The sequence below is a fragment of the Phacochoerus africanus genome, chromosome 6 (assembly GCF_016906955.1).
Source record: "Phacochoerus africanus isolate WHEZ1 chromosome 6, ROS_Pafr_v1, whole genome shotgun sequence".
NCBI classification, from domain to species: Eukaryota; Metazoa; Chordata; class Mammalia; order Artiodactyla; family Suidae; genus Phacochoerus; species Phacochoerus africanus.
In genome coordinates this window covers 10,437,170-10,449,932 of record NC_062549.1, presented here as the reverse complement: position 1 = coordinate 10,449,932, position 12,763 = coordinate 10,437,170, and the positions used below count along the sequence as shown (strand labels likewise).

The window sequence follows — 12,763 nt, the reverse complement described above, 5'->3', positions numbered from 1 at the left end:
CTGTGCTGCTTTTGGGCAGATGGTCTGCCAGTTTATCAGACCAAGGCCGGAGCCTGCATGAAACAGGAAGTCCGCGTCAGAGCGAGTGTGGACTGCAGGATTCACACAGGTGCTCACAGGACGTGCGGAGAGAGGGGCTACACGACGCCTGGTCTAGGGGACTGATTTCATGAACAGACGCGAATGAGCTGCAATCAACATCTCACTCTGTGGTTCTAAAGGCCTGAAACTCAGTTCTTTCAAGTAAGTTAAATAACCTTCCTGAGATCAGATGTATCTTTTACTTCACTTGACAAATTCTTAGAGTTAAAGGCACCCACATCATGCCAGGCTTTGCCATTTGAGCACTCTACCCCATTTGGGCAGCTTCACCCTGGCTCCTATTCCCAAAAGGACCTCCGTTAGAGTGAGGAGCTGCAGTGGTTCCAATTCCAGCAGGAGCACCCTCCCCGGGCACTGACCAGGTGCCAGGCACTGAGCCACAAGCTTCCCGTCCTTGTCATGCACCCGCATAGCAACCTCTCGTCAGGCGCAGGCTGGGTACCGCCGCCGTGCGAAAGCTATGCGACTGCGCAGTGAGAAAACGGCAGTGCTGTAGCTTCAAACTACTTGCAAACAGTGTAACCAGTCAAACCACGAGCAAGCAGCACTGCTTCCAAGCACTGGTCTGGGTACCACGCTGCTCCCACCTTCTTCCCAACCTTGGAGACGTCTGTGGAGTCACAGCCTAGCTGTCCTGATGGGATGGGAGGCCCTCCCGGGAGTTCCAGGCTCTGTGTTGGACAAATGCTTTTTCACATAGTCTCACTGGATTCTGATGACAACTGCACGAGGAAGACAAGACAGAGATGGACCCTCTTCCTCAACACGGAAAAGAAACTAGCAGATCTGGCTAACAAGTCCTAAGACCCACTTTAATCTTCCATCCTATTCCAGCCACTGTGTAACCTGAAGGAAGCTGCTTAACCTTTCCTTTCCAGGGCTTCGTTTCTGTAGCAGTAGAAAGACTGCATGAAACTTTCAATATCCTTCCAGCTCTAAAAAATTAAAAAAAAAAAAAGTCCAGGTACTTTGACATGATTTTAGCTTAATGATGAAGAATGCACCCGTCTCTGCAATCCCAAAGAACATGCAGTCTCAATAAAGACACGCTCAACTCCGTGCAGGGGGAGCTGATCGGGAGTGAGACACGTCTGCATCCTTCATTTTATAGCCTTGATTTAATCTTGCTGGACTTCGCACGTAAAAAGGGGTTAGGCAGCAGCAGGTTGTGAAGGCTTAACGGTGGTGAGTTTCCGAGTCTGAACGGCTGAGTCGTCCAGCTCTGAGTGGAGCCCTGCTCAAGCACAGGGGGCTCTGCCCAGTGGCACGTTAGGTGAAACGTCTGCATCTTCACGAGGCAGCTAGAGTTTTTAAAAAAATATTCCTGGAGTTCCTGTCGTGGCGCAGAGGAAATGAATCCAACTAGGAACCATGAGGTTGCGGGTTCGATTCCTGGCCTCGGTCAGTGGGTCAAGAATCCGGCGTTGCCGTGAGCTGTGGTGTAGGTTGCAGACACGGTTTGGATCTGGCATTGCTGTGGCTGTGGTGTAGGCCGGCGGCTATAGCTCCGATTAGACCCCTAGCCTGGGAACCTCCATGTGTTGCAGGTGCGGCCCTAGAAGGACAATCAATCAATCAATATTCCTGGGAGTTCCTGCTGTGGCGCAGTGGAAATGAACCTGACTACTATCCATGAGGACACACGTTCGATCCTCGGCCTTGCTCAGTGGGCTAAGGATCCCGCGCTGCTGTAAGCTATGGTGTAGGTTGCAGATGCAGCCTGGACCCTGCATTGCTGTGGCTGTGGTGTAGACTGGCAGCTACAACTCCGTTCGACCCCTAGCCTGGGAACCTCCATATGCAGTGGATGCGGCCCTAAAAAGCCAAACATGTTTCCTAAGCTGGATTCAGACTGATGTTTTTCTACTTTGCCCTCCGTAGTTCCTTTACCAGTGGAAACTTTGCCATGAGTTGCCTCTGCCTCACCAGAAGCCATCCTCCTTCCATCCCCCAAGCTGATGGTGTGGAGATGACCTCTGTGGCAAGCAGATACCTCTGCTTTGCCTCCGGGGAGATGAGCCACGCAAACGACAGGCCCAAGACATCTCTACTTCATGCAGACGGGTCCATCCGTTGTCCCACAGAATGGTGTCCCAGAGGACGTAAGGAACACAGAGCATCAGCTGATCTTCAACTCTGGCTTCTAAGGCCCCGTTCAAACACTGTCACTCTTCCACACAAACGTAAGAGCACGTGAGCCGAGCTGGCTGCAGGAAGCACCTCCCATTTCTGGTCCCTCAAAAACATCACCGGGAGGCTGTGCTCTTGTGTCGCAGCAGCTCAGGCCCAATCTCCGAATCTGCTGTCCCCCCCCCTGGAAGGACGGTCTGATTTTAGCAGAGAGGGATTTCTATGTTCATTTATGGGATCTGGGGGTGGCGGGGGGAGGAGTCTATCCTTAGCTGACCATGGTTGCTGTGGCCAAGTCTCTAAGCACTTGTTTCAGCAGCTGGATCACTAAATAAATTTGATCTTTGTCTTCTAGAACTAATTAGAATCTATTCAAGGCAAGAGAGAAATACTTGGCGTTGAGTCAGTTTACTTTGTGGGTTTCTGTGTCCCTTCCAGATAAAACTACAAAAAGGGGTACAAGGAGGTGGGGGGCTCCTGGCCCCTAGGCCTTGCATCATTTTCTCCTGTGGACTTTCCAGATTCTCAATGACCCAGGGGCTGTGTGAACAGGCCCGGCTTGGCTGCCTAGACAGGTCATCACCAGTTTTTGGCAACACAATTAGGGGACGTGGACCCCTCTGGAGATACTTTTTGATAATTTTATTGGTCTAGAATTTTCTCCTGGTCCTCTCTCGGGTGCAGAAAGGGATCTCTGCAGATTGCTACGTGATGGGGGATATCACTTCCCAGAGGCGAGCCCAGATCTGCACGGTGATAGGCCAGCGATTTAGAAGGTACCTTCTAGCCTAACGTGTGGCATGAAATGGGGAAGCAAGGCTGGCAGGTGAAGCCTTTGGCTTCCGTGTGCCGTGGCTGTTCCGGTCACTTGTCATCGCCGAGGAGTACCGTTCACGCCCAAGCCTTATTTTCACATTCTCCGTTATCATCTCTGAGGCCGTTTGGGGTCTCTCTAAGAACACAGCTCCCATTTATAACCCCATTTCAATGGAGAATAAGCTCTGAAAAAACACTGTTTTGAATAAAGCTCACATTTCCCAGAAAATAGCCCCACTGTGATCCAAATAGGCGCGGCATTGTGCCCCGGGCCCTCCAACCTGCCTTAGCAGGAGCCGAGGCCACAGGGAGGACCCCGCGCGTGGGGGCTGCAGCTCTGGGTGCCGCGCGATTCCTCCTGCGCGGGGACATGGACACTCGGGGCAGGGCCCCTGTGGAATCGGGGCAGCACAGGTGCTTCGTGGCTGCAGAATCAGTAGCCCTCCCCCCTCACGGGGTCCCCCCATGGGGGTGCTGGATACGATCCGGCCCCGGGGGGTGGGGAGTGGGTCCCTCATGAAAAACCACAGGACTGCGGGCTCAGCTCACACAGGCCTGGGCGAGATCCCAAACGCCTGAGACCCTCAGGCCTGTCCCTGGACCCCTCTGAACCTCGGCCCCTGTCTCAGGGTGCCAGCAAGTGAACTACGTACCTCACTCTGAGCGGAAAAAAGCAGGGCAGGCTCAGGGCCTTTCATAAAGCAAGAGCTTCCTAACTACCAACACCACTGTCATTACTCGCGGCTTCAGAAGACAGACATTTTAGAGTAAAGAAAGTCTGCAAAGAAGAAGTGAAGTTCTATTTCACAGTACAGGAAAAGGCACTGGTTTGGGAGCCATGTGGACCCTGGACTGAATCTCAACGCCACCACTTACCAGCTGCATGACCTTGGGTAGAGGTCCCTCTACCTCAGTTTTCTCATCTGTACAATGGGCACAAAGCAAATACCGCACCAGACCGCTTGAGGTTCTCAAGAGACAAGGTGCAAGCAGGGCCCGTGACACTCCTTTCTCAGCTGTAACCTGGCAAATGGCAAGGTCCCTATTTCAAGCTGTCCCTGAGGTCACATCCCACCTGCCACTCCAATGTACCCGGGTCAGCTCTCAGCTCTGAGGATGGAGTCGAAAGCCCTTCTCAAGGCTCATACCTTTCCCGGAGTTTCTAGGAGGCAGCGGGGGCGCCTCTGTGGTCGGTGATGTGGGCGAGTCTGTGCTTGTGGAGACGAAGATCTGGTTGGTGAAGGCGCCGTAGGAGAGCCGCTGTTTGTCCCTTGGCGTGCTGAACCCCGGCAGCGACAGCTTGTCCTGGGGCGAGATGCTGGAGGAGTGGCAGAAGCTCTGAGGTCTGGGCGAGCGCTCCTTCTTGATGGGGCTCGGCTGGCAAAGGAAAGGAACAGTGCGGTGGGTGAGCTGACCACACCCTGCCGGGGTGTGGAGGACTCCGCGGGGCAGGCTTAGGTGGGAATCTAGGTCCCCGGGGCCCTCCGCACGCAAAAGCCTGAGAGCCACCACACAGTGCAGGGGAAACATCCAGAGAGGACCCACCCTTTGGGTTCTCCTGACACTGCCAGGGCCCCGCCAGGGCCCCACTGGTTAGGGTCACAGTATTCAGAAGCATCAGGTCACAGATTTAACCTTTGATCTGCAAACACTGCCTCTGGGCAGGGCACGTTCACCAGCATCTGAGCACTCGGGTGCGTTCACTCTTCTGCCTCTTTGATGCCGAAGCTCTCTCCTCGGCTCTCTCCTCATTTCACATGCTCTTGGGCGGGAAGCTCCCCCACGCCCGGGTGGTGACGGCCACCTAAGGCTGACGACTCAGACCCGAGAGTCCCACCCAACCTCGTGGACTCTGAACACCATCAACCACTGACAAGGGACTGCTGGAGTGTGCTCCTGACGGCATCAGCACCCATGCAACTTCCCAGCTGGCACCCTCAGTGGCATCGAGAGCCACCAGGTCCTGCAGAGAGCTCAGCAATGGCCCTCCGCAGGTGCTCACCAGCTGATGCAAAAATGCCTGCATGAACCTTTGGAGGTAATTAAGCATGAGCTGTGACAGAGTCACACGGAACTGGGATTGATACCCGAGATCGTCTTTACTCGCTATGAGACGTTAGATAAACAGTAAAAATTCCCTGTGTGTCAGTTTTCTCCTCTGTGGGGGGGCGGGGGGAGGGGCAATAAGCAACACCCCAGTGGGCTTTGGGTAAAGATGATCTGAGGTAACACACGGGCTGACTGTCGCCTAGTCCACATTCAAATAATCAGTGACAACTTTTCATTTACTAGATTTTTGAAGGGTAATTTTATATGTCGATGTGGCTAGGCTATGCTGCACAAGCGTTTGGTCAAACACGAGTCTAGATGTTGCTGTGAAGGTATTTCTTAGATGTGATGAAATAGCACATTTAGCTTAGATTTCGAGTAAAACTGGTGGGCCTCATTTACTTCGTTGATGGGCTCAAAAGACTGAGCCCCGCCCCCGCTCCGGCCACAGAAAGAAGGCGGCATTCTGTTCCCACGCTCAGGACTGCACCCTCAACTCCTGCCGGAACCTCCAGCCGGCTGGCCTGCTCTGTGTATTTTGGACTTGCCAGTCCCGTCATCACGGGGGCCGATTCCTGAAAGCAGACTTCTGAGTCTCTGCACCTCCCCACCCCCTCCCCACCCACCTACTGCTTGATTTCTCTGGAGAACCCTGCCTGATTCGAGGGCTACTAAGGGGCACCTAGTAAGGACCGAAAACAAAGCCAACGGCCCTGGTGAATCAGGCCCTGAGACCAAAACCCGTCTCAGAAGGAACGGATCTCATCTGCTGGGTGTAGGCACAGAAAGAAGCGTTTAGGGGTTCAGAGGCGTCACTGACACTCACCTTGTCGTCCAGATCATCATCGCTTTCGTCCATCTCCTCCTGCCGGAGATTCCACTCATACTCTACGTGCACGTGTGGATTGAACTTTCCAGATTTAGCCTGGGAAAGCTGAAAGTACGAGCAGACGTAACTAGTTTAATTGAAATGTCAGACCTTGATAGTACACAAACGGCAAATCCCACCTTACGCCTGGCTTCAGAGTCATCACCAATAGCTGTAGTGTGGGCAAAACGTTGATTACACAAGTGGGATTGCTGCCGGACAGACCTAAGAGGAACTGCAAAAATGACAGGTGGAGCCTTTTTAACTTTGATAACTTGACGTCTCTCCAAAATTCAAAGCTTTCCTGCTAATATTAAAACGAGCCTCAGGAGTTCCTCTCCTGGCTCAGCGGTAACAAACGTGACTGGAGTCCAGGAGGACATGGGTTCGATCCCTGGCCTTGCTCAGTGGGTTAAGGATCTGGCATTGCTGTGAGCTGTGGTATGGGTTGCAGGCTCACTTGGATCTCACACTGCTGTGGCTGTGGGGTGGGCCAACAGCTGCAGCTCCGTTTTAACCCCTAGGCTGGGAAGCTCCCTATGACGCTGGTGCGGCTCTAAAAAAAAAGAAAAAAAAATAGAAAAGCCACCCCTCCCCCCGCCCCCCAAGATTCTTAAAAAGGCAAATTCCTGGCTGGAAGGAAAAATCAAAGTGAAGCATGAGAGACAGGCCTTTAATGACAATCCCAGTTCAACTTGTGGCCCACTTTCTTAGTCATAAAACGGGGCAGGGAGAAGGCCCACTTCCTCAAAGGATTCTTCTAAGAATAAAGGCGGACCATGGCTGTGCCTGGCCCGGGCCCTCGGCAGAATCCCCAGGGAACGCGACTTATCTTTCCCATTGCCCTGTTTCCCGCGGTTCAGAGAACCGTGCTCCATGCAGTTACAAGCAAGGCCAAGTGGGGTCGGGAGGTGAGTGGTAGATAAGGATGGGGAGGGGGGCATTCGGAAAACCACGGCACCCTCACCTATACCTGCCCAATTTTTGGAACTGGCTTCCCCAGTAATTCTTTACTGTTAAGCTACAGACTAATGGTCTAGCAAATAAAAAGCAGGACCTCAATCCACCAGTCCGTCTGGTCTGAGAACTCCCAAATGTCTTTCAGCTGCAACACTCTAACTCGACTCAAAAGACATGTAGACGACAAATGTTATCACTGTACCATTTTTTCCAAATATAGTCTTAGTGCTTGTCTGGATTTCTTTAGCCAATGTTAAAAAAAATAAAAAAGAGTTCCCGCTGCGGCAAAGTGGGTTAAGAACCCAACTGTGGCAGTGTGGGTTCGATTCCCAACCAGGTGCTGTGGGTTAAAGGATCCAGCATTGCCACAGCTGTGGTGCAGGTTGCAGCCGTGGCTGGGATTCAATCCTTGGCCCAGGAACTTCCATATATTGCGGGTGCAGGCATTAAAAAAAAAAAAAAAAAACCTGCTTCTTTCATTTCCAGTTGTGGTTTCGAGAAGGCTGTTTTAAGGCAGGTGGTCTAAGCCCCCTCTCACTCCCACGCTGCTTACCAGATCCTCGCACTGGGTGGCTTTCAGTCTCTTTGCTATGTCCAGGGCAGTCTCTCCAGCCTGGTTAACTAAAATGAGAGGAACACATTCGCATGATTAGCTAAGGCACATCGTGAACAGCCAAAGAACACGACTCACATCGCAGGGGAACAGGCGTGTCTCAGTTGCAGCCAATCAAACGCGCTCACTGTGGTTATTCACAGACCTCAGCCCCACTTACCCACGTCCACAGTGGGCTTGCTCCGGAGAAGCAGCTTCAAGCACTCAGGTTTGCCGTACAGACTACAGTAGTGCAGAGCTGTATTCCCCAGCGCTGTCTGCTTGTCTAGGTTTCCACTGAAAGAGGAAGACATTAGGAAAAAAAAATGACTTGCTCTACAACTTAAGAGTCACCATTTTTCTTTTCTGTGCTAATAACTGAGTTCAATTTGAGACCTAATTCTTATAAGCAGAGACGGCGATATCTTTAAGACGACACCTAGGTTTCTAAGCAACGTATAACAGCCTGCATTTATGGAGCATCTACTACGTGTGGGACAGATACACGTTTCTTACACGTATTAGCTCATTTAATCTTTTTAAAAAAGTATTTTATTTTGGCCATGGTGTGCAGTGGCTTGATGTGGGACTCTCAGTTCCCAGACCAGGGACTGAACCTGGGCCATGGCAGTAAAAGCACTGAGTCCTAACTGCTAGACCACCAGGGAACTCTTAGCTCATTTGATCCCTACATCCATCTGATGGAATAGGTATATATATATATATATATAAATATAAATATATATATATATTTTTTTGGGTCTTCTCCAGGGCAACACCTGCAGCAAATGGAGGTTCCCAGGCTAGGGGTCGAATCGGAGCTGTAGCCGCCAGCCTACACCACAGCTCACGGCAACGCCAGATCTTTAACCCACTGAGCAAGGCCAGGGATCAAACCTGCAACCTCATGGTTCCTAATCGGATTCATTAACCACTGAGCCACAACGGGAACTCCAAGAGTAGGTATTTTTAGATGAGAACAGGTATAGAGAGGAGAAAGTGCTTGTTTTGGGATTATCAAGACACAGAGGATGGAGCAGGGATTTGAACACAGGCAGTGTCTCTGGAGCCAGTGGTCTTACCCGTGACACCGAAGCACCTCCACAGAAGAGGCTGAGCATTTGTACAACCTGGCTTATGTCCAGGCACCGTTCACCATATGTGAGTTCAAATCCCCTTATTTTGATCACTCTCCTTTGGAGGAGCCCCAGGTCCTTCTCCTAATTTGTGGCTCACAGAACTGCCCAATAAGCCTCCTGTGTTCAATGTTATTCTCCTTTTAATACATCCTAAGTTTGAATTAGCCGCTGTGTCAGCGACACACACTGACATCTTATAAAAGGCTGTGAATCATAAAAGCTTGGGCTGTTAAGTCACCTCTCCTTCAATCGTCTTCCTTAAGGCAGCAAGTTTGGGACCCAGAGATAGGGTTTTACATTTAACTACGCCGAGAGCTGACCAACTGCGGCCTGTGAGCCACACGGAGCCCTCTGCTCACTTCTGTAAATAAAGTTTTACTGAGACATGGCCAGCTCACCTGTTCACGTAGGGACTGTGGCTGTTCTCACACTACGATGGGAAGGCTGAATGGCTGCGGCAGACACCTCGTGGCTTGCAGAGACTCCTTACGGAAAAAGCCTGCCTGTGCAATTCTAGGCCAGCCACAGGGCTGGGGTGTGGTAACTTACAAGGTACATTCAGAGAAAACAAAAACCATACCAGTTCTGGACCAGGAAGTCAACCAAGTGGAGAGATGTCTGGTCTGCAGTTCGGACGGCAAGGTGGAGGGCCGTCTCCCCGAGCTCCTGAGGAAAGGTCGGTATAAACAGGGTGCTCAGATAGGCTTCGTCTGCGTCAGCGGCCCCCAAACAGTGACCCCCCTGTACCCCCAAGTTGTTCTGATTTAGATGCGGTCACTTGATCACAACGTCATGCTATGGTGTTTCAATAAAATGAGGCACTCTCAACTGATTTTCTGTGCTCCCCCTCATCCTGATTTCAGTGGAGCTGTACCTGTCCGGGTTCCAGCAGCGGTTCCATTAGCTCTACCCCCTCTGCATAGACTTGAATTAGTGCAAGTAAATCCCTGGATTTGATGGCCTCAAGCAACTCATTCAGTTTAGCTGATGAAGATGAACAGGTCTTCCGTGAAAATCTATGATCTACATACTTTGCAGTGATATATTCTTTCCGTACGGTCCTAAAATAGAGCAAGACCAAGTAAGACTCATTTTCCAAGAGCGAAGATTTACATTTTTTTCCCTGATGAATAGTCTTCTCTTGGGAAGAGTTACTTTAATTAAGAGACACTTCTCTTCAACATTCCAGCAAACCAAGTTCAGACCAAGTTTATTCCAGGAGAGACAGAATGAAGCAGCTAATAGGAAACTGGGGCTCAGCAAGGCTGTCACTGAAGCCCCTCCCACAGGCACATGCAAGCTCTGGAAGGACAGAGATGTAAGTCTTTCCTGCCATGGACAACACGCCTGAAGCCCCAGTGGGCCTAGGGCGAATCTCCTTCTCTTCAGGATTCACCCCTTCTCCACTTCATTTCAAGTGGTTCTGGTGGGTCTGGGCCTATCTCCCAGCTGTAGAGATGAGTCTATGACCAAAGTGGCCTGACAATGAATGCTGGCTCAGAGGGAACGAGTGACAAGAGTCCGGAGAGCAAGCTAGGGTCTAGATGATACTGTATGACGTCCTGGATCCAGCTATACCTGAACTCCCCTTTTGAATTTCCCAATCACACGAGCCAATTAATAAAAGACAATGCATTTATTTTGGGTTCAAATCCTAGTCCTATAGCAGACTACAAGTATAACCTGGGGTCAACGACTTAATCTTCATGAATTCCAGCTTTTTTTTTTTTCTTCAATCTGAAAACAGGATAATAACTCACTGGCATATTTTGAATTAAAGGACACCTAGCACCTAAGAGGTGTTTTCTTCTTTCCAAGAGGGCTCTAATTCATGGGACATAATTTTTTTTTTGCTCAGAAATAACCATTCCAGCCATTCCTGCTGTTTCTCACATCCCACAGCCAGGCAACACTGTTTAAAGTTGTGCTGATGCCCTTTTCTTTCAATTTGGGTTGGCAGCAGAGAGTGGAGCTGGTTGATAGCGTCACAAAGCCTTTGGGGACTTGCAGATTCTGCTCAGTAACCAAGATGTACACTTAAGAGTGTTCTTTATGCTTAGTGCAAAGTCCTTCTAGAAGGGCCTTAGCATGATGAGTTGGAAGACTTCCAGGGACTGAGAGGACAGCCCACGCCCACTTCTGAGAATTCCTGCAAGGACCTACATAAAGTTTGACAGGTAGCTACTATGTGGTAGATGGAGCATCACACTTAAGAACTGGCTTAATTCAAGCCTGATACCACTTGCTATCTATGTAACCCAGGGCCACTTTAGCTCTCACTATGCCTCAGCTTTATCACCTGTAAAGTCGTAGTAATCAGACTGCCTTACTGACTACCTTCCAGGGAAGCAAGAGCACAGCTATGGCACAAAGAGTGATGCACGGCTACGGGTTTATCTCAAAGCTTCCTTTTTATGGTTGTCCAGGCGGTAGGACTAGGATCAGTGGCAGAAAGTCAGGGAGGCAGATCTGAGACAGCCGTTTCTACGCATGAAGCTGCAGCGAGGTCTGCAGGGGCTCCTGTCACCGGAGGTATCACGCAGATGCTACCCGATAACCAGGCAGGAGAGGTGCAGGGCACTGGGGATCCGCCGTGGGTCACCCTGAAGATCACTGCCGAGCCTGGGTCTCCCATTCTACGGCTGCGGCAAGTGTCTGAGCTGTCACTGGGCAGGATGTGTTTACCTTTCTGGGCACTCAGAGTTGTCTCTGTCCAGTTACATCCAGTTAAATGGGGCCATAGGGAGGGTGGAAGACACACTTGTCTGAAAGCCTGGATGCCAGAGTTTTAGATGAAAGACAACTTTCCCTTTTCATTCCCCACCAAACCCAGTCCTTCCTACCCACTCTGGCTCAGGTACTGGCCATTTACCTAGATGTTCAGGACAAAAAACTTGTGCATCACCTTGACAATTATCTTTTTTTTTTGGTCTTTTGTCTATTTAGGGCCACAACCATGGCATATGGAGGTTCCCAGGCTAAGGATCTAATCGGAGCTGTAGCCACCAGCCCACATCACAGCCACAACAACGGGGGGATCCAAGCTGCGCCTGCGACCTATACCACAGCTCACAGCAACGATGGATCCCCGACCCACTGAGCGAGGCCAGGATTGAACCCGCTTCCTCATGGATACCAGTCAGGTTTGTTAACCACTGAGCCACCAGGGGCACGCCAATGAAAATTTTCTTAAACATTCCATATTCAGACTGATGAGCAAGTCCTGGTGGTTCTCCCTCTGCAACACCTTGAGAATTCCACTACTTTTCACCTCCTCCACTGCTACCACCTTCGTTCAATCTACCCTTCTCAATGGAGCTGGACTAAGGTTTCTCTTCAGTCTGTTTCCACGCTCTCTGCCCCCAGTCTGTCCTTTGCTCACCAGCCATGGCTGGGTTTCTCAACCTCTGCCCAACTGATGTTCTGGCTGGATAACCCTCTGCCATGGACAGCGACCCTGCGCCCTGGAGGATGCTCGGTGGCTTCTACCCACTGGATGCCTGGGCACCTGCCCAAGTCATAAGGATGTAATGTCTCCAGACACTGCCAAGCGGCCCCTGTTGAGAACCACTGAGCTACAAGGATCCTTTTAAAACCTAACTTATCATGTCCTTCCTTTGTTTGAAACCTCCTGATCATACTAAGAAGGAAATGTCCCATGACCTCCATGGCCCTACGTGTCCGGCCGTCTGCTTCGCGTGGCATTCCCAGCATTCTCCTCGCTCAGCTCTCTCCAGCCACACCTGCCTTCTTGTTATTGCGAGAACACGCCAGGCCTGCCCCTCCTTGGGGCATCTACCCTTCCTGCCCGCCTGCCTGGCCACTCCTCCATGCCCAGACTCCGTATTGTCTAGCTCCCAACTCAAATGCCAGGTTCTCAGGTGCTCCCTGGCTCCCTACGTATTAACCCTTCATTCTGTTATGCCTTCTTCCTAACACTGACCACGTGAAGTTACTTTCTCATTACCTGTGTGCTCCTCTCTCCTATTCGCCCATAGCATTTAAAATTTGAAAGTGCAGGACTTCCAGTCAGGGTGCAGTGGAAACGAATCTCCCTAGCAACCATGAGGTTGTGGGTTCAATTCCTGGCCTCGCCCAGTGGGTTAA

At 50.9% G+C, this 12,763-nt stretch overlaps 1 protein-coding gene across 3 annotated transcripts in view; it reads right to left on the bottom strand.

Annotated features, from left to right (window-relative positions):
- Positions 1-12,763, bottom strand: part of ASAP1 (ArfGAP with SH3 domain, ankyrin repeat and PH domain 1) — a 344,270-nt gene that overhangs the window by 24,453 nt on the left and 307,054 nt on the right. For all 3 annotated transcript variants that reach the window (XM_047783238.1, XM_047783241.1, XM_047783239.1), the window contains 6 exons: positions 9,531-9,717; positions 9,237-9,322; positions 7,699-7,814; positions 7,479-7,546; positions 5,924-6,031; positions 4,197-4,425 (listed from right to left, as the gene is read on the bottom strand). In XM_047783238.1, coding sequence (XP_047639194.1) covers positions 4,197-4,425; positions 5,924-6,031; positions 7,479-7,546; positions 7,699-7,814; positions 9,237-9,322; positions 9,531-9,717 — 794 coding nt within the window. The remainder of the gene's footprint in view (positions 1-4,196; positions 4,426-5,923; positions 6,032-7,478; positions 7,547-7,698; positions 7,815-9,236; positions 9,323-9,530; positions 9,718-12,763) is intronic.